Source organism: Alligator sinensis, unplaced genomic scaffold (genome assembly GCF_000455745.1).
Source record: "Alligator sinensis unplaced genomic scaffold, ASM45574v1 scaffold1102_1, whole genome shotgun sequence".
NCBI classification, from domain to species: domain Eukaryota; kingdom Metazoa; phylum Chordata; order Crocodylia; family Alligatoridae; genus Alligator; species Alligator sinensis.
The window spans coordinates 1,490,217-1,508,923 of NW_005842342.1; the positions used below are offsets into that span (position 1 = coordinate 1,490,217).

Consider the following 18,707-nt stretch of genomic DNA (forward strand, 5'->3'; position numbering starts at 1 on the left):
TGCTGCTCTAGTGCTATATATTTGTAGTGTTTCAAAGTGCTGTAGCATCTATAGCACTCGAAATGTAGTGTGTGTTCATGGACTTAGGTTAGGCAGGACCATAGGTGCCAACTCTTATTTTTTGCCAGGTGGAGGAGCAAGCCTAAGATGTTGGCTGTCCCCCATGCAGCATAGATGAAGCAGAGCTGAGCAGAGTCCATGCCCTCCCCCCAGGAACTCTGTGCTGCCATGGTGAGGTGCCCCCTGCCTGCCCAGCAGCAGTGAGGGACACAACTTTGCAATGTTTCCCTTGCTGCTACTGGGCAGGTAGGGGGTGCCTTGCCATGGTGGCTTAGCTGGCATGAGGCTTCTGGGGGGAGGACAGCAGGGAGGGGATCCCCAAAGCCGCAGCTGGCAACCTGAATCTGTCCCTGTCCTGTGTACAGATTTGGAGGGCATGGTGCCCTCCCCAGGAGTGCTGCTGTGGCAGGGAGCTGCCTCTCCCACCCCTGGACAAGTCGCCCATGGCTCTGTCCTGCTCCCTGCCCTGGCTCCCATGCACTGCCTTGGCTGGGCAGCACCCACAGATCCAGCCCCTACTTCACTCCCCCTCTCACTGTGGGGGCCTCAATGTGCCTCCCCTCTTCATAGACGTACCTGCAGGAAGCTGGGAGAGCTGCTCTCCACCACTGCCTGAGGCTGTATTCCTGGCAATGTGTACATGCACACCCATGCATGTCGTCGTCCTCTCCTCCCTGCAGCCCCTTGCAGGCTGAAACTCTGCCAGCCTGCAAGGGGAAACCTGCCGTTTCCTACATTTTTCCACAGTGTATGTAAAACCCAGATACCTGCATGATACTGAGAATCCGGGACAAATGATGTCCTGGAGTCATGCAGCCTGGGACGGGGACTTGATGTTCCCATTTTGTGATTGTACCACCCAATTAGGGACAGGTGATCACCCTACCCTCTTCCTGAGGGGGGGGGGGCCTTGGGCCCCCACGTACTTGGTGCCTATAGGCAGGACCGCAGAAGGAATTTCAGATATGGGCAGGACCGCAAAGAACCTGGATATGTAAGAAACACTATTGCAAATGAGTTCTGATAAGTGCAAAGGAATCTGTGTTTACCCTGTAAAATTCTAAATTATAGTATCAAGAAATAATTCTAGCAAGCGACTGCTTTTTGTAAACCTATGCTTGATGCCTGCCCTTTTGACCACAGCTGCACAAAGTTATAATGAGTAAGAAATGGAGTAAACTAACCCAGCACTGGTGTCTCCATTTTAAAAATGATATTGCAGAAGAGGTTTGGAGAAAAGCGGTGAAAATAATCCAAGGCCTGGAAAATGCTGTTCTGAAAAGATGAGGATTGTTTACTTTAGAAAGCAGAAGGGGGAATGGGACATGATGAAAGTCTGAGTTACAGTATTTCAGTTACATACTATTTACTCAGCATTCCCTTACAAGGAGCATTCTTATATCTTGTAAAGATTCATGAATTCTTATATGCAGTTCACTATGACTTTGTATTCCAGGTCATTGGTGATATCTTTTATATGCTGTTAACTCCCACCTAAATCAGCAAAGGAAGAACAGGAACTTCTCTTTTGTATGAAAAGGGCTAGAAATGGACATCACTAATTGAAGCATATCAGCTGTGCCAGCACAGAAGAGTTTGCCCATTGCTCTGCAGGACAGTGGGCAACATGTTTTTCTGGGTCTTGAGGAGCCTTGTCTTGCAAACCTTATGAATTCCTGTGTAGGATCAGGGAGCTCCTGCCTGACTTTCCCCACTTACCAGTATGCTCTCCCAGGATCTCTGGGGCACTTCCTGTTAAGCAGGGTAGGTTGAGCAGGTGCTCCCAGGGCTTAAGGGCCCTGATCCTGCCTGGGAATTCCTAGGCCTCTCAAACCCCCAGAACACCTTCCTGGGGCAGCTGGAGAGTGTGGGCAGCTTTGGGCTTCTGGTTTTCTCCCATCTTAAAGTAAACAGACATTCACTGCTAAATAGTGGCACAAATTTGTATCACCTTTGTGGCATGTCAAGGGATGTAGACATCTTCATGGTGGCACAAAGACCAAGCAAACATTTTTAAGGTGGCACAAAATGAAAAAAAGTGACAAAAGGCAATATCTCTTTCCACCCCTAGGGATTGTCTGGTGGAAGTGAAAAAGCTGCAAATTAAAAACAAAATGAGTGCAACATTTAACTGCACCATGGAAGTTGACCCAGAAAGTTGAATCCAGGAACTTGGCATATTTCCAAAAAAGAGTTGATTACTAATATTGATATCAAGACTATCCTGTTACACCTCTTCTAAAGCTTCACCCATGAATAAATTGCATGCTTCAGGGTTTTAGGTGTTCTCTTATACATCAGGATACTTGGGTAGCTGGGGGAAAGGGAGGAGGAGGCAGGGAGAGTAAGAACTGATTAGCTGCATAATGTAGGGTTCTTCTGAAACCTTTGTTTCTGGGCACTGTCAGATACTGTACTAGATGGAACTCATCTGATCAGTTTCTCATTTCTGTGTAAACGTTGCAATGTTTTGCTGCTGCATAAGAAGCTGGTAGTCAAGGAGACTATAAACAAAAGTGAAAATCTACTGCTTGCACTGTAAGTAATGCAGCAAAATAGTTTAACAATAATGTATTTCACTTCTTACTAACCTATACTCATAAATTTGATCTTGCTGCTAGGGTGACTAGACCTGTTTTTAATCTGAATTTATCTTTTGAAACATGCAGATAATTTGGTACATTTGCTCAGGAGTAGGGGAAATACATAACTGCTTACCTTTGAATACAGGCTATAATGAACTGTGCATAACGTTTTTAATTTATGAATCTTTAGAAGATAAAGGAATACATCTTATAAGAGAAAAAATGTGTGTGAAATAACAAGATATAATGACCTAATGCCAAAGGTACTTTTAGTGGGAGAAGGTAGAGATTACTGACATGAAGAAAATGATTGCAGGGTACCTGCACTAGAGAATAATAAATGAATGTTAGCATTAGTTGGATCCAAAACAATCTGTCCATAAGTGAGTTTTATGAAACTTTTATTAGCAACATGCAATTTCAGATTTATATCCAACTTCAATAAATGATTGATACGTTTCTTTATACTTCTAGCAAACTGCAAGTCTGTCCAGTTGGTCTGGAAGCTTCGTCATGGAAGACAGTGTCTCTAATACTCTAAATAGCCTTGGGGAGCAAACAGGCGAGTTTTATAGCATGGATGAAGCCCAGGGTGCTTCCCTTCAGCAGAATTCACCAACCAAGTACTTGGCTGTGGAGGCAAATGCAGTGTTGTCTTCTTTACAGACTATTCCAGAATTTGCAGAAACACTAGAGCTTATTGAATCTGTAAGTCTGGATATGTGTGAACATTTGCTTCTCTTTTTTTCAATAAAGATGTAATGTTGAATATTAAATGTTGTGAATTACCAGTTAAAGTGCCAAGTACATAGAATGAATTTAAATTACTTTATATACTTCTTGTTAATTATGGTTTCACTCGGATTGAGCCCTTGCTTTGTTAGCTGTCATGCGTTTAAAGCTCTATCTAGCTCTCTATCGATCTTTGTCTAAAATTCTAGGATTTTCCCTATACATATAGGGAAAATAATTTATCCAGAATATAATGCTTTTAAACTATAAGCCCTGCTATAAAATGTAAATGTGCAACTTGGATTTCAATACCAGACTTATATTTGGTCATTAGAACCAAGAAAGCAGTATCAGCTGTATCATACTGCTTCTATCCTGACCTGTAATGTATATTAAAAAAATATAAGGTGAATGTGGGGACAGGTAGAGAATGAAGTATAAATGAAGGCTTTACATCTTGTTTGTTTGTTTGTTTGTTTGTTTGTTTGAAAAGTTATACCAAACAACAGTGTGAATTCTTCCAGTGAATTATGAATGGTTTAAAAGTCTTGTGTACCATGTAATCTCATATCGAGAGAAACTTGCTGACCTGAAATGTTATGAATGCAACTTTTAGATCCTAAAATTACTGGGGGTTTTTTGGTTTTGTTTTTTTTTCATTTGTTTTTTGTTCGTTTTTTTGGGATCATTTTTATGTAATTCAAAATTTAAAGCAGATGTGAGCCTCTTTCCTGTCTGAATGTCTTCTATCCTTATCCCTTAGGATCCAGTAGCTTGGAGTGATGTTACCAGCTTTGACCTTTCAGAAGCTGCTACCTCCCCTGTTAAGCCTGCTCCAGTAAAATTAATGCGGATTCAGCACAATGAAGGGGCAACAGAGTGCCAGTTCAATGTTAGTGTTATGTTTGATGGGAAAAAAAATAATAGTAGCAGTGGAGAAGAGGCGATTCTTTCTCCACCTCCTACTATAGCCAAGTTCAGCACTCCTCCTACAATCCTAAGGAAGAAAAAAAGATTAAGAGTTGGACAGTCGCCAGTGAATGAAATGAATGATGGCTTTTTTAATGATGCTGTCAGTGCTGCACTAAAACAAACACCAGTGAAAACACTACCCTTTTCCCCATCACAGGTAATACCCATTTTGCTGTGCATTGTATTGCATTGTGTGTGGTGTTTTGTTTTTCTTTGACTGTAACTTCAGAAGTCAGGATTGAGAAGATAAATTACATGTTGGCTTAGTTGAGTGCATTAGGAAACCTCTTTTATCATATTTTTTTAAGACCTGTTAACCCTTTAAAATGGAAGAAATAGATTTTTGAAGATTGGAAAACTTGTTGATTTCTTGGACTGACTATCACCATAGTACAAGGTGGTTAAACTACACCTTTCTTTCCATAAAATGTGGTGATTTGGACGTAGCCATGGCTCTAGAGCATAACGAGTTCAAGTGCCAGTAGTAAAATGACCACACTTTAGGTCATAGGAGTGTAGAGTGCAATTTAAAAACCAAACTATTAGATAAATCACATATAAAACTATTAGTTGCTATTTTGAGCAACAGCATAGGAGACTACGGTAAATTAATTTACTGGATATTTTTTATCTTTATTTAGTTTTTCAATACATGCTCTGGAAATGAACAGTTCAACCTTGAAAATCCTGCATTTACATCCACTCCAATTTGTGGACAGAAGGTCCTTATCACAACTCCTCTCCACAAGGAAATGACACCGAAAGATCAGAAAGAAAATGCAGGGTAAGTTTATATTTAAGGCTGTGATGTTGAAATAAAAGCAAGATTTTGAAACTGTATAGCTGTGTTTAATGTGTTTTTGTATGCAAACATAAGTTGGCCTTTTTTCTTTTTGATTTAACTAACAAAATTATATCCTTTAAATCGCTACCTTTTTAACACTGTACTAAATTTAAATTAATCTAGATATACTTGGTTTAATGCCTGGTATAGCTCATTACTTCCTTGTTTATTCAATATACAGTACAGATATGCAGTCAAAATCTGAAGCTTTTCAAAAATGCTCGTCTAATACAATTAATTTTCAGATTTATCATGTAACTTTGGTTTAGCAACACTAACAGTTAATGTGTACATCTTTCTCTGCTTGCTTAGTTTTAGAACTCCAACAATTAGAAGGTCTCTGCTGGGTACTACACCAAGAACTCCAACTCCTTTTAAGAATGCTTTAGCTGCTCAGGAGAAAAAATATGGCCCCCTCAAAATTGTGGTATGTGACATTCATTGGTTTTTTAGTTTTGTTTTATTTCCCCTCAGTATAAATGCTGTCTTAATTTACAAAATACTGAGTTCAAAGTGAGCCTTAGTACCAACATAGTAGTGAGTTTTTAGTACTGTTGAAAGATGCTAGCTCAATAAATGGAGCTGGAATAATCTTCTCTATCTCCAGAATTTAATATAGTGTGAAGCAGCAATGGTGCCAGCTTCCTCATTCTGCCTGACCAATTTCTGTACTCGTGTTGGTTGTACCACCCTATGAGGCTTAGTTCCCATATTCATTCAGTCCATATTCTTTGACTGAGGATTTAAATTTTTTTCCCTCTGTTCTGATATTACTTGAAAACTATCTGGACACTGGTGTCAAAAGCAGACTGGCTAAATTTGCTGATGACACCAAACTTTGGGGAAGTGTATCCACACTTGAGGATAGGTTGGTGATCTAGGCTAACCTTGATAGACTTGCAGGGTGGGTGGATGAAAACCTGATGGCATTGAATATGGAGAAATGCAATGTGCTCCATCTTGGGAATAAAAACCTGCATCACACTTATAGGCTCAGCAGTGCTACACCCGTTAGCACCATGACTGAAAGAGACTTGGGGGTCATGATTGACCACAAGATGAACATGAGCCACCAATGCAATACCGCAGCAGGCAAAGCAAACAAAACTCTGGCTTGCATCTACTGATGCATCTCGAGAGAGACCCAAAATGTCATCCTTCTGCTGTACTCGGCCTTGGTGAGGCCAGCTGGAGTACTGCATCCAGTTCTGGGCTCCATAATTCAGGAAGGACGTGGAGAAACTTGAAAGAGTCCAGAGAAGAGCAACGCGCATGATCAGAGGGCAAGAGAGAACAGGCCTTATGAAGAGAGGGTGTGAGCCCTGGGACTCTTCAGCCTGGAGAAGCGCAGGCTCAGGAATGACTTAGTGGTAGCCTAAGGGGTGTGCATCAGGATCTGGGGGAACGCGTGTTCACCAGAGCACTCCCGGGGATGACAAGGTCCAATGGTCACAAACTCTTGCAAGGCCGTTTTAGGCTAGCTATAAGGAAAAAATTCTTTACTGTCTGAGCCCCCAAGGCCTAGAACAGGCTGCCTCCAGAAGTGGTGCAAGCACCTACTCTGGACATCTTCAAGAAACATTTGCATGCCTATCTTGTTGGGATCCTTTAACCCTAGCTGACTTCCTGCCCCTTGGGCAGGGGCTGGATCCGATGATCTGACGAGGTTCCTTCTAGCCTTAATGTCTATGAAATCTATGAAAACAGAGAACTCTCACTAAGTAATATCTTTTGAATTAAGCCTGTGGTAATAGCACAATCTAAAATATTTTATTATAATGCTTTGGGTTTTTTTGTTTTAGAACCAAACCCCTTTTCTAGGCAGGGGGTAAACAGGTGTTTTTCTTCCAATTAGATGGTCTCATAACAAATGAACCTTTGGGGGTAGTATACATGCATGTAGGTGTCTTCAGTATTTTAGGAGACCGTTACATTTCTACCTTGAAAACAAGCCCTTATGTAAAGTGGTACAACATCAAGTCTGTAGGAGTTCAGCCCTCATGTTGCTTGTATTTAGTCCTTAGATTATGAATTAGATTAGATTAGAATTTGGTCCTTGTACTTTGCTCCCAATGCTATTCTTTATATGTAGACATGCAGTGTCTTTCATCTTTAGGTTGGTCGGTTGGTCTGTCTGTCTTTTAAACTAACCTAAGAGCTTCTAAACACTCGGAGTTTGAGATCGACCCACATTTCTGCATAGGGCTTTGTGGTTGCTTTTGATTCTTCTGGTTGTGGGTGGTTTCTCTTTGCTGCTGTGACTATTCATAGTTTCATACAATTATTTTAAATGAATTATTTCTGCTGCTCTTATTGTTTTGCCTTCTTGTATGCTAATGCACAGGAACAATTTGACTTAAGTAAACTTTCACTTTCCTATTGTGACCCTCTTTGCAGTCTAGTTATGTTGACTGACTGTTTTTCCTCTTGCAAACAGAGAAGGTAGCTAAGGTTTTGCGCTAGATTAAGCACCACGCTTGTTACCCTCACTGTAGATTGTCTCTCACCAAACAAAAAATAGCTTGGTACTTTTTTGATATTGATATCTGATTTAGTTAAAAAGTGAAATTCTGGCATTAAGTGGAATTTTCTTCTTGTTGGTATGCGAATGGGGCATCTGTTTAAGGTTATATGAAATTGTGCTTTGTTTTATGTCGACTAGGGTCTTTTATACTGTCAAGGCATCTATACAAATTCCTTCCTTACAGCAATCTTATATTTGTAGCATGATGGTTTGTTTGTTTTTTTAGGTGCATCATCCCAGTCATCTGGGTGTAGTTTGTACTGGGAAATAGTAAACAAAATTGCATGCATGTCCAATAATTTATGCATCCAATTGAAAATAGTTTTGAAGGCAACATTACAATAGTTTGTGTTACCAAATAATATGATCTGGCTGGAAGAAAGTAAGTTTTAACCAAAGGCACCATGACTGACTTTGTAGTTGATATGAAAGGTGCCTCTTTGGAGTTATCTTGCTTTACTTTACATTTAATTGCATATAGCTAAAAAAAACATTGTGGAGTAATATGATATTCTAAAATTGGTTCTGCCTTCAAAAGATGAACTGCAGTAATTGGGTACATGCTAAATTGTTCGTAATTCCCTTAGATTTTTCACCTCCCATAAAATATATAATACTGTCTGTAGTAGTCTAAATGAATATAGCTTATGTGGTGAACTAGTAACTGATTTTTCTGTTTTGTGTTCTTATATTCCTCCCCATGTTAACTTAAAATTAGTCGCAACCACTTGCCTTCTTGGAAGAAGATATCAGAGAAGTTTTAAAAGAGGAAACTGGAACAGACATATTCCTCAAGGAGGAAGATGACTCTGTCTATAAAACCTGCAAGCAAGAGGTAATGTTGCAGTAACTACTGTAGTGTAGATAGGAAAATGGCAACTTTTATAGTAACTTCAATTTTTTTCTTTATTTTAAAAAAAAAAAAAAAAAAGCACACTTCTAGTAAGAAAGTCAGAAAATCATTGGTCTTGGATCCATGGGAAAAAGAAGAACTTGGTGCCCAACTCTTCACAGAAGATAATGGTTTGGATGTGCAGGTTGGTCTACCGGTAAATAGTACAGCTCAGAGAAATTGTAATAAAAAGAAACAAATGCTCCATTTATTTTTTTTATCAACTATAAAATCATAGAAAAGTAGGGCTGGAAGGGACCTCTGGAGGTTACTTAGTTGACCCCCTGCTTGAGTAGGATCATCTCTGTCCAAATCATCATACAAGTCTTTCTCTAACTTATTCCTAAAAGTGGACAGTCAACCATGTCACACAACTACAAGGTGTATTGCCCAGAGACAGAACACTGTAACCTGCCACAGCTAAAGCAGGTCGCTGTCACTGGGTTGTTGAAATGCCTTTTGAGATCCAGGTGGTATGTTGTGGCTAGATTCAGAAGGGAGACTTGTGCATTGAAATGCTCTGTTTAGGTTCTTAATACTTGGACGTATTCATCTGTAACACTCCTCTACTTAAGCCTGCAGGTCCTAAACCTTTCTCAGTGCTTAACTGTCTACTGGTAAAGCCCTGTGAGTGCTTAAATTTCTCTTGCTGTACATGTGCATATCCTGATGCTGCTGAGCTGCTCTACCCCATTACATGCTGAAGCTCCTTTTGGAATATATGGAATAGGTGTTTGCACACTATTATACTTGCAGGGACTGATAAAAACATGATGCCTGGATATCTAGCCCCATGAACATTATAGCACCTAATGGTGGGTGATGCAGGTTCCCTTTTATGTAGTAGCTCAAAGTTTATAACACTTAACTGAGTTCAGATCCTTTCTCTGACTGGGGGATTTGAATCTATATCTACTTCCAAGATGCTATGCCCTAGCCCCAAAGAGCCCCACCTCAGAACACTCTGAATATATTTCAGTCCTTTTTGGTAAAACTGTTCCACTTCGGATAGAATTCTTAAATGTTCTTTGAATCAGAAAGAATGGGTGACCCTCCAGTGTAGAGGCTAGGGCACTTAACTAGCAGTGGGGTAGCCAGAGTTTCAGTTCCAGTTTGTGTCCAACTCCAGGATGGAGTTCAGGAGTCTAATTCCATAAGAGGTGTAGAGCTTAAGGCACAAAAGTCTTTGTATAACCTGTGAACTAACTTAAGTGGTTCCCTGCTTGGCTTTTTTTTTTGTTTTTTTTTGTTTTTTTTTTTTGTGATTTGCATTCTTAGTTGACTACCTCTAACCAGGAATTGAATATGGAGCCTCAGTATTCAAATTGGATGTTGCTGATGCCACCAGGTACCAGGCACCCAAGGGTGTTTCTGTTCCAGAGTAGATTTTAAAAAAAGATTACTTCAATAAAACAATTTAAAAATCCAATTTTTAAAAACATTATAATTGTTTTCCTGTAAAAAAAACAAATGACACCCCCCCAACCCCCCCCCCCCCAGCTTAAAATGCAATTTGAATTGAATACAGCATGGCTTAAGGTATAAATTTAGTATAATCTATTAAACTGTAAATAAAATATGTTTAGTCAATGAACCTGTACTAAAAACTCTGAAGGTAAAGGTTCATTTTTCTTCTGTATAAGAATGAGGGGGAAATGTTGTAACTTTTGAGGTCAAACTTTAAAAATATGGCACAATATTTCATGTATTAGGGGCTTGACCCTGCAGGGGATGCAGGGTCTGTACTACTGGATGCAGTGGATCAGCAGAGTCTTCACAGGTGTTAGAACTTGGCCAGAAGTGGAGGGGAGTCCTGGCCCCTGCTTCCCCATGGAGTCTTGGGACTTCTGCGGTGGGGGGGGGAGGCAACCAGCTTCAGCGTGGGGCTTCCTTCAGTGCTGCGTGTGTGTGTGGGAACTGCAGGCGTGCCATGCGGACCTCCCGCAATAGGCAGCCTGGGCTGGCTGAGGTTCTTGCCCCCATGCACAGTGCTGGCTGGAGCCATGTGCCACAGGGTGCCAGCACGTGCAGAGGCTGGGATCCATGTGTGAGGGGGGGTCCCCATGCCCTCCCTCACACCCCACAAACCTCACATACCCACACCCTGCCCCATAATGGAATCCCCCACAATGCACGGCCACCCTGCCCACACCCTACTATACACACACGCACACCCCACCATGCACGCACCCCCCCCCCCACACTTTGCCATTCACACACAGTATACAAGAGTGAGACTTCATTTTTGAGTTGTTATTCAATGCTCTCTATATACAGTACACAAACACAAATCATGACAAATATATTTTTTATAATAAAATTAAACTATGGTAGGTATTGGACTTTTAGAGTATGACTTGGTTTTTTCTGGTTCCAAGATGGCAACCCTCCCCTGCCAAAAGGGGTATTTCCAGGGGGCAAGAGGAAGGACTTGTGCTGGCAAAGGTCAGGGGTTAGGGGGCAGAACTTTTGGTCCCAGTGTGGCAACCAGGGGGTGGGGCAGCTGTCAAGGGGCTGGGCTACCGATACGGCCCTCGATGGCTCACCAAAATTCATTAAGTGGTCCTCCAGCCAAAATTAATTGCTCACCCCTGAACTAAGGTGATATATTTCTGCAAGCAGTTGCCTTGTACCTTAGACCTATCTGAGGTGCCTCTGTGAGTCTAGACCAGTGATTCTCAACCCGGGTGCTGCAACACCTTGGGGTGCCTTAAAATTCTTCTAAGCATGCTGTCCTGCTGCTGCTACCATGTAGAACAGCCCAAGTGTATTTTGGTATGTCGTTGGGGGGGTGGAAATCATGTTTTGGAAAGTGTACAGAGGGTCCACAGTGGAGGAAAAATGCAGAGTTTTTGTTTGGTTCTGTAAGTCTAGTGTCTTTCTGAAAAAACTCCACTCAAAGAAGTGAGTTTAATCGTATTGTTTAGTATTAGTCTTTTTAGGGTGTCTATACACATGCTCTGGGATGGTGGGGGCACATTTTTATTAGCGTGGCTCTTAGACAGCTGCTCTAATTAAAATGCTGCAGCATCACATGTATTAAACATTCTTTGTTTCAAAATGGCTACAGGGGCACTTTAAAGCTCATTCAAATTTTATCTAAAGTGCCTCTGTGGCCATTTTGAAATGCAGGATGCTTAATATAGATGATGGTGAGGCACGCTTGAGTATTCTTATTCGAATGGTCCAGCAGACTTGGTTATTCAAGTCTGCTTTGATGCATTCTAATTAGAATGCATCAGAGCACATGTATAGGCACCCTTGGAGTATAACGGTCAATGTGGACAGGACTTGTATTCTATAACTGTTTCTAGTTATGGCACAATTTATCAATTAGCTTTATAGATCCCATTTTTTTTAAAGAAAATGTAACTGAAGTCATGGCGTGGTTTTATTAAAAAAGGAGGCATTGTTCCAGGTGGGAATGGGCGCATGCTATTAGTGCTAGTAAGTAATTTTTACCAACTCATTTTTTATCAGATTGTAGTTCTAGTAAAGGGAATTCTACAAGCATGTCAGAAATAAGATGAAGATCAAAAAAAATGTAGGTCCCGTATGGAATGCAGAAGGCAGTCTAGTTGGTGATGATGCAGAGAATGTTGAAGTATTTAATGCATTTTTTTTTAACTTCAGCCTTCACAAATAAAGTAAACTGGTAAGTGACAAGTGCAGTTGGTAGGAAAGATAGGGAAGAAGGGAAATGGCATAGAGCAGTGGAAGAACAGGCTGGGGATTACTTAGAGAAGCTAGATGTTTTTAAGTCAGTAGGGCTGGATGGATTACACCCTCAAGTACTGAAACAATTGGCAGAGGTAATTTCAAAGCCATTGGCTGTCAACTTTTAAGAACTCATGGAGGATGGGTGAGGTCCCAGTTTGCACTTGAAGGGATCTCTTTAAGAAAGGTAAGAAGGAGCATCCAAGGAATTACAGAGCAGACAGTCTGACCTTGCTACTTGGAACAATTATGGAATGGGTCAGCAAGGAATCTGTTTTGAAGCACCTGGAAGAGAACAAGGTAATACGGAACAGCCAATAGGAGCAAGTCATGCCTTACCAACTTTATTTCCTTCTTTAATAAGGTGACATGTGAATGAATAGTGGATATGATGTGCCTTGATTTTATGCAAGGCTTTTGACATTGTCCCCCATGACATTTACTCTATTATTTCCTTTACTAATTAATGACATGCAGACTAGATGAAAGTACTGTAAGGTGGATCCATAACTAGGGACAAGACTAAGAACAATGGCCTGAAGGTGCAGCAGAGGAAATTTGGATTGGAGATTAGGAAGAGCTTTTTGACTCGGCCTGTTGCACTGTTTAGCCACTATCTAGTAAAGTTATGGAATCTCCATCCCTGGAAACTTTCAAGAGCAGGTTAGACAGACATTTGACTCTCTGAACAAGGTAGTCTGTAAGGTTCCACACACTGCCCTGCCTTCTGAATGGTTTAGTCAGAGATGATCCTGCCTTGAGTGGCTGTCTGGGCTGGATGGCCTCAAGAGGTCAATTCCAGTCCTATTTTCCTGTGATCCTAGTGTATAATATGCTGGATTAAGAAATATGTATATATTTTCCCCAAATATCTTGGACTCATTTGATTCTCTCAACTATGTAGTTGCTTTTGTTGTCCAGTCTTCTTTGTAACAGTTAAAGATTATTTTTTTTACAGAATATTAACTGTTATTCCTCTACCCCATTCCTTTTGTCTTTTTTTTTACATTAGTCAGAAAATGCCTTTACTACATCTTTATTAATGATACCATTGTTGGAAATACATGACAACAGATGTAATTTGACGCCAGAGAAGCAGGATACAAGCTCAGCAAACAAAGTGAATGCAGTAATTAAAAAGAAATTGAATGCTTGCACTTCAAAAAATATCAAAATGGAAAAGTCTCTTCAGGTCTGGATTCAAGATATTTTTGTTTTGTTAACTTAAATTTAAATCATAATGTAGTCTAATAATATATATTTGCCACCATTATTTAATTTGGATCTATATTTCTATATTTCCATCTTCCCTGTTTTTCAAGTTGTTAACTTGCCCTTTGAAAATTATTCCATCTCTAAATTCGAAAACTTTTAACTTAATATTAACTTCTGATATTTTACAGTTTAGTTGGTAGAATTAAAACACTTTGGGGCTGGATTCACAAAGGGAACGTATGTCAGATTTATGTGCCTAAAATGCCACTGGCATTTACAAAACCTAGATGTGGCTGCTGGCTCCTAAAGTCCAGGCTCCAGTTACAAACTTTTGTTGTTAGATGTGTACAGAAATGGACCTGAGTGCCAAGCATCAAATTTTTTAGGCATGCTCAGACCTTAAAGTATAGCCAGGAAAAGGTGGTGGTGGTAGTGCTTTCTTTCTCAATAGCCCCATGACTAACTGAATTAGAGATGGCTCATCTCTGATTCAGTTAATCCATAAGGTGCACTCTTACCTTGCCTTCTACCTGATATCAGACTGACATGTCTAACTACCTCCCAGTAGCCCTATGGTTAGGCTATTAGGATGTGGGACAGCCAGGTCTAAATTGCTTGCTTTTTTGAGAGGAACTAGAAACAGTAACCTACTGACTATCTTAACTACTACTTTCTAGAGCAGTGGTTCTCAACCAGGGTGGTGTGAGATCATTTTATGGATGCTGTGGAATGCAGTTCAATATTAGCACTGTTGAATGTGCAAACACCTATACTGTTTCAGGGATGTTGAGTGTAGCCATGTTGGTCTAAGGGCATAGGCAGACAAAACATTGGGTAGAGGCAATATCTTTTATTTTGCAACTGTTTAGTTGGTCTAATAAAAGCTATTGCTTTTCCATAGTCAAAAATAAGTGAGTGCTAAAAGCTGGCATTTTCAGAAGGCCGTCTTGAGTCTCATGAGGTTGAGAACCACTGTTCTAGAGTGGTGGTTTTCAATCTGGTCTGCATTGAAGAGCTCTATGTTTAAGGAGTCCGTGAAAGATGACTATGATCAATCAAAAGTATGTGAATACCCACACTTACAATTCAAAGGGGTCCACACCTCCATTCAAACTTTTTAGATGTCTGCAAATGAAAAAAGGTTGAAAATTATTGTTTTAGGGTCCTTCCCTTTGGATTTTTAGTGTGTGTGAAATAGAACAGCTTCAACAAGCATGTTTAGATACCCAACTCAGAATGCTTTAGCCCAGTAATATGACTATATATAGCCTTCTGTCCTGGAATGTAGGAAAGCAGGTTTCGCATATCTGTTGACTGCTCTAACCAGTGCCCTTTTAGCTGTGTAAAGGGTCACCACTACTTCCCTCCTTAGATGGCAAGCTGTATTGGTTCATGGCAGTGAATTGCAAAGTGCCTTAATCCAACCCTGAGCTTGGGCACTTAATTGTGTTTTGTAGTGGAGTTCAGGCCCTGACCCGCTCCTCAGTGCTTACTACTGTCTTGCTGAGATGGCACGCTGGTCATGCATGCTATGGATTTACCTCGTGACTCCTTGAACATATTCATAGTATTTGGAATTTTTTATTTTTGGGGGGCTTTTTTCCGTGGGAAGGGCAGGGCTGGTTATTCCTTCATTCTTCACTTCAGTATTGATAGCACACCACCACTGCCTCGGACCCAGATTATATCTTCAGTCCCTTCCTTTACAATTTTCAAGCTCTGTTCTATAAAAGTACTGTATTCCTCATCCTTTTCAGGTTTCAAATGCCTTCACTTTCCTTGCTTCTCCAGATATATGTGAATACTGCATTCTACTGCCTGCTGAAACTTGAACTGAGTGTGATAAATGGGAATTCCATTGAATTTAGTATTAGTCAAACTTTATTGAAGCAAATGTATTCAATAATACTTCTTGCTACTTGTTTTCTGTTGCCCCAAAACTTTGAATCTAGCACATATACACTACAGGTATAAAAATGGTAAGCTCTATCCCAGAACTTGCATACAGAGTACTGGAGAATAAATGTGGCCCTGACTTGAATTTGATTATACATACTCTTTTAAAAGTGAATATGTAACTGATTTTAATACAATCCTAATTACTGTTTTCTTAAATATTTCATATTGACTATTTAAAAAAAAAACACCTTGTTTTTTTAATACAGTCAAATTGTGAATGGGAAGCTGTTGTTTATGGAAAAACAGAAGATCAACTTATCATGACTGAGCAAGCAAGAAGATATTTGAGCACATATACAGCTACCAGTAGCACTTCAAGGGCTCTAATATTGTGATGATCTCTGAAACTGATGGCCTTTCTTTCCTCGTGAAATGAACTCTATACTGAAGGAGATTTGAGCGAAATACATGTAAATGAAGTCTTTAGTTTGAGAGAGACTTCAAAAGGAAATCTTAAGTCTCTTTCAAGTGACAAAGGGCAGACACAAAGGTTTGGCCCTTTTCAAGTAAGGGATAGCATAAGCAATTCTGCAAAGAATTTTTTTAATATTTCAAAAAACAAAAATGTAAAAACAGTAAAGAACATTGCAGTGAATGTCAACATACACTTTTATCTTAATTTTTCATATTTATTCTTAATGACTTAAATTTCTACTTTCCTATTAGTGCATTTTTGATGTAGGGTACGTTTACAGGTCCTTACCATTTCTTTTTTGGATGAACAACATGTGACTCTATGAATGTGCTTTTGCTTAAGTGTTCAGTTGCTTCTGTAGCAAATATTCTAGCATATAAAAGAAACACAACGCAAAGGTGCCTGAAGGAAGGATAGAAAGTTGCACTACTAGTTGTTGGTATGCTGCACAAACTATGAAATTTAACTACAGTGTTAACTATTTATTTGAAAATGGTACTAGAAATAAGTAGGAAAAGGGTGAATGAAGTTTCACATTAGTGTAAAGCATCAGTATTTTCTTCAGTCTCAGAAACTGAGACCATTGTTGAATGTATTGTACAGTAGGTAGGAACAGGGAAACTTTTGTAAATTGGAAAGGAACATGTGTTTATAATTTATTTTCCTTTTTAAAGCTTAATAGATATTTATGTATATGCAGGTTGTCTAGAAGCCAATGTTGTTTCCTGTTATAACAGTAAAAATGGTAAAGGACAAGTTTTAACTTTTGAAGTATAGAATAGCAGCAAAATTACATACTACAAAGCATACAAATCTGTACTTTGTTGCATCTACTTAAGGATTGCACTATATAACTTTTAAATCATGTTGGTCTACAGGTAGTTATACAGTATGCCTGTACTATACAGTGATTCCAATAACTTGTTTTAATTAATATATTTAGACTGGGAACTTGAGACCTAGTATGTGACCCAGTGTTTGGGTCCTTATACATAAACTAGAAATGAATTCATTTTATTACATGTTTTTAAAAAAACTTGGCACCTTGATTCTTAAAACAGTCTTATCTGCACTTAGAAGTTTGACCATATATACACTAAACTTGTGAAGTCAGCATTCTTTTATTTATGAAAATCTTTGTCCTTATTTAAACTTTTACAGGTTACAACAGTTGCTTCAGTTGCCTATTTTAGGTATTTGCACTTACGGTTTTTTCCTTTTTTTTTGTTTTGTTTTGAAGGAATGTCTTGTTTGCTTTTGTGGTAGATGTTTTATGTAGTTAACTTCTTGCAGATTTATAATGGTGTGCTATCAACAAATACTGACAGGTAAATAGAATTGTACACTGTAGTTGTAGCTATTTATAATTCAGACACTCTCTTCCTCTCCACTCCCGGGTGTGCTGCTATAGATAATAGCAGAATCGGCTTGCTGCTATGAGAGATGGGAAGAGCGAGCATCATATGCACTGTATGTAAAATTACAAAAGAAAAATGATGTTTGGTTCTCTGGTTAATGAGATCAACCATTGCTATGCAGGATGTAGCAAAAATCCTACCAGGCAATACCAAAAATGATAGAAAATGGTTTTTAACTCCAAAAGTTTAACATCTGGTGTGTGGTACAAGAAAAGTAATTTGCGTGGTTATTGGAATACTTTTTAAAAACAGTTCAGGGCTTCCACATTCCCATTTTAAATGAGAATTTAAATGCCTAGCTGCTGTTGGCATTACAAACTTTCAGCAATTTTCAAATCAAATAAACACTTCAGCAGAAAATCCTGTAAAATAAAAATCTGAAAATCCTTTTTGTGCCAGGATTATTCCTCATTCTTGTCAAATTAGGAGGAGCCAACTAGAATTCCTTGGCAGTGGTGGTCTTGTTGTATTTATAATTAGCAATAGATTTCACAAGCAAAATGCTACTTGCAGTACAAAGTGAATTCATAAAGGATTAAATAGCTATTACAATCCTTTCATGCCAGGAGCTGGATTTTTCCATGGACTTTTTTAGTAGAAATTGTTGCACCAAAGCTGCCAATACCATGGTTAAAAATAGATTTATGATAAGTAGTATTAATTTTGAGTTGGTATTGGGTTGAATCTTCTAGTTAACTGCTTCTTTGTTGCTTTAGCAAGAAGGTTTTACTCTTTGACATGTCAGGCATCTTTTTATTATCTTTTGAATGTTGTGTGCATTTGCATTTTTTTCAGTTTATAAGTAGATTGTACATGTAGCAGCCAAACATGCATGAAAACTGAATACATGTATAATACTCCGTTTTTTGTTTTAAGGTTTTGACAAGATATACAACAAATGCCTTGATTAAGCTTAGTTTTTTGTTTTACTACAAACTTTGTTTCATGTATGAATCTTGCGTACAGTACAGACCCATATTAACATCAGAAATAAAGCATCTATGTACCAGCTTATCAAAAAAGCCTCTTATTTATGTGAGAAGTAAGGCCAATATGTTCCTTTTATTATAAATATTCTAATTGGCCAATTTTAGACTAAAAGTATGTAGGTGCTGAAATAATTTGACAACAGTCAGTGGGAAAAGGGAAAACATGTCTTGTCTGAATAACTTTACTGTGGAACTGTCATAGCAAATGTGTACTGGTTGTGGCTTTGGGTAACTTAAATTTTAGCTTTCCTTTTAACTTTTGTAAGAAAACTGTTTGTTGCAGTGAGTGTTTTTGTTTTTTAAAGCTTAGCTACTTGATTTCTGATTTCTAAGCTTAGCTACTTAAGCTTAGCCTTAATTTCTGAGATGCAGTTGGGGTAGGGAA

At 39.1% G+C, this 18,707-nt stretch overlaps 1 protein-coding gene across 4 annotated transcripts in view; it reads left to right on the top strand.

Annotated features, from left to right (window-relative positions):
• The window catches only part of MYBL1 (MYB proto-oncogene like 1), a 37,404-nt gene extending 19,067 nt beyond the window's left edge, over nucleotides 1-18,337 (top strand). For 2 of the 4 annotated variants that reach the window (XM_025210249.1, XM_025210250.1), the window contains exons 9-16: nucleotides 3,120-3,353; nucleotides 4,141-4,506; nucleotides 4,991-5,133; nucleotides 5,506-5,620; nucleotides 8,436-8,552; nucleotides 8,650-8,766; nucleotides 13,339-13,518; nucleotides 15,707-18,337. In XM_025210249.1, coding sequence (XP_025066034.1) covers nucleotides 3,120-3,353; nucleotides 4,141-4,506; nucleotides 4,991-5,133; nucleotides 5,506-5,620; nucleotides 8,436-8,552; nucleotides 8,650-8,766; nucleotides 13,339-13,518; nucleotides 15,707-15,835 — 1,401 coding nt within the window. In that variant the 3' untranslated portion in view covers nucleotides 15,836-18,337. The remainder of the gene's footprint in view (nucleotides 1-3,119; nucleotides 3,354-4,140; nucleotides 4,507-4,990; nucleotides 5,134-5,505; nucleotides 5,621-8,435; nucleotides 8,553-8,649; nucleotides 8,767-13,338; nucleotides 13,519-15,706) is intronic. The other 2 variants (XM_006028818.3, XM_006028820.3) reach the window with 2 other exon arrangements.
• The last annotated feature ends 370 nt before the right edge of the window (nucleotides 18,338-18,707 follow it).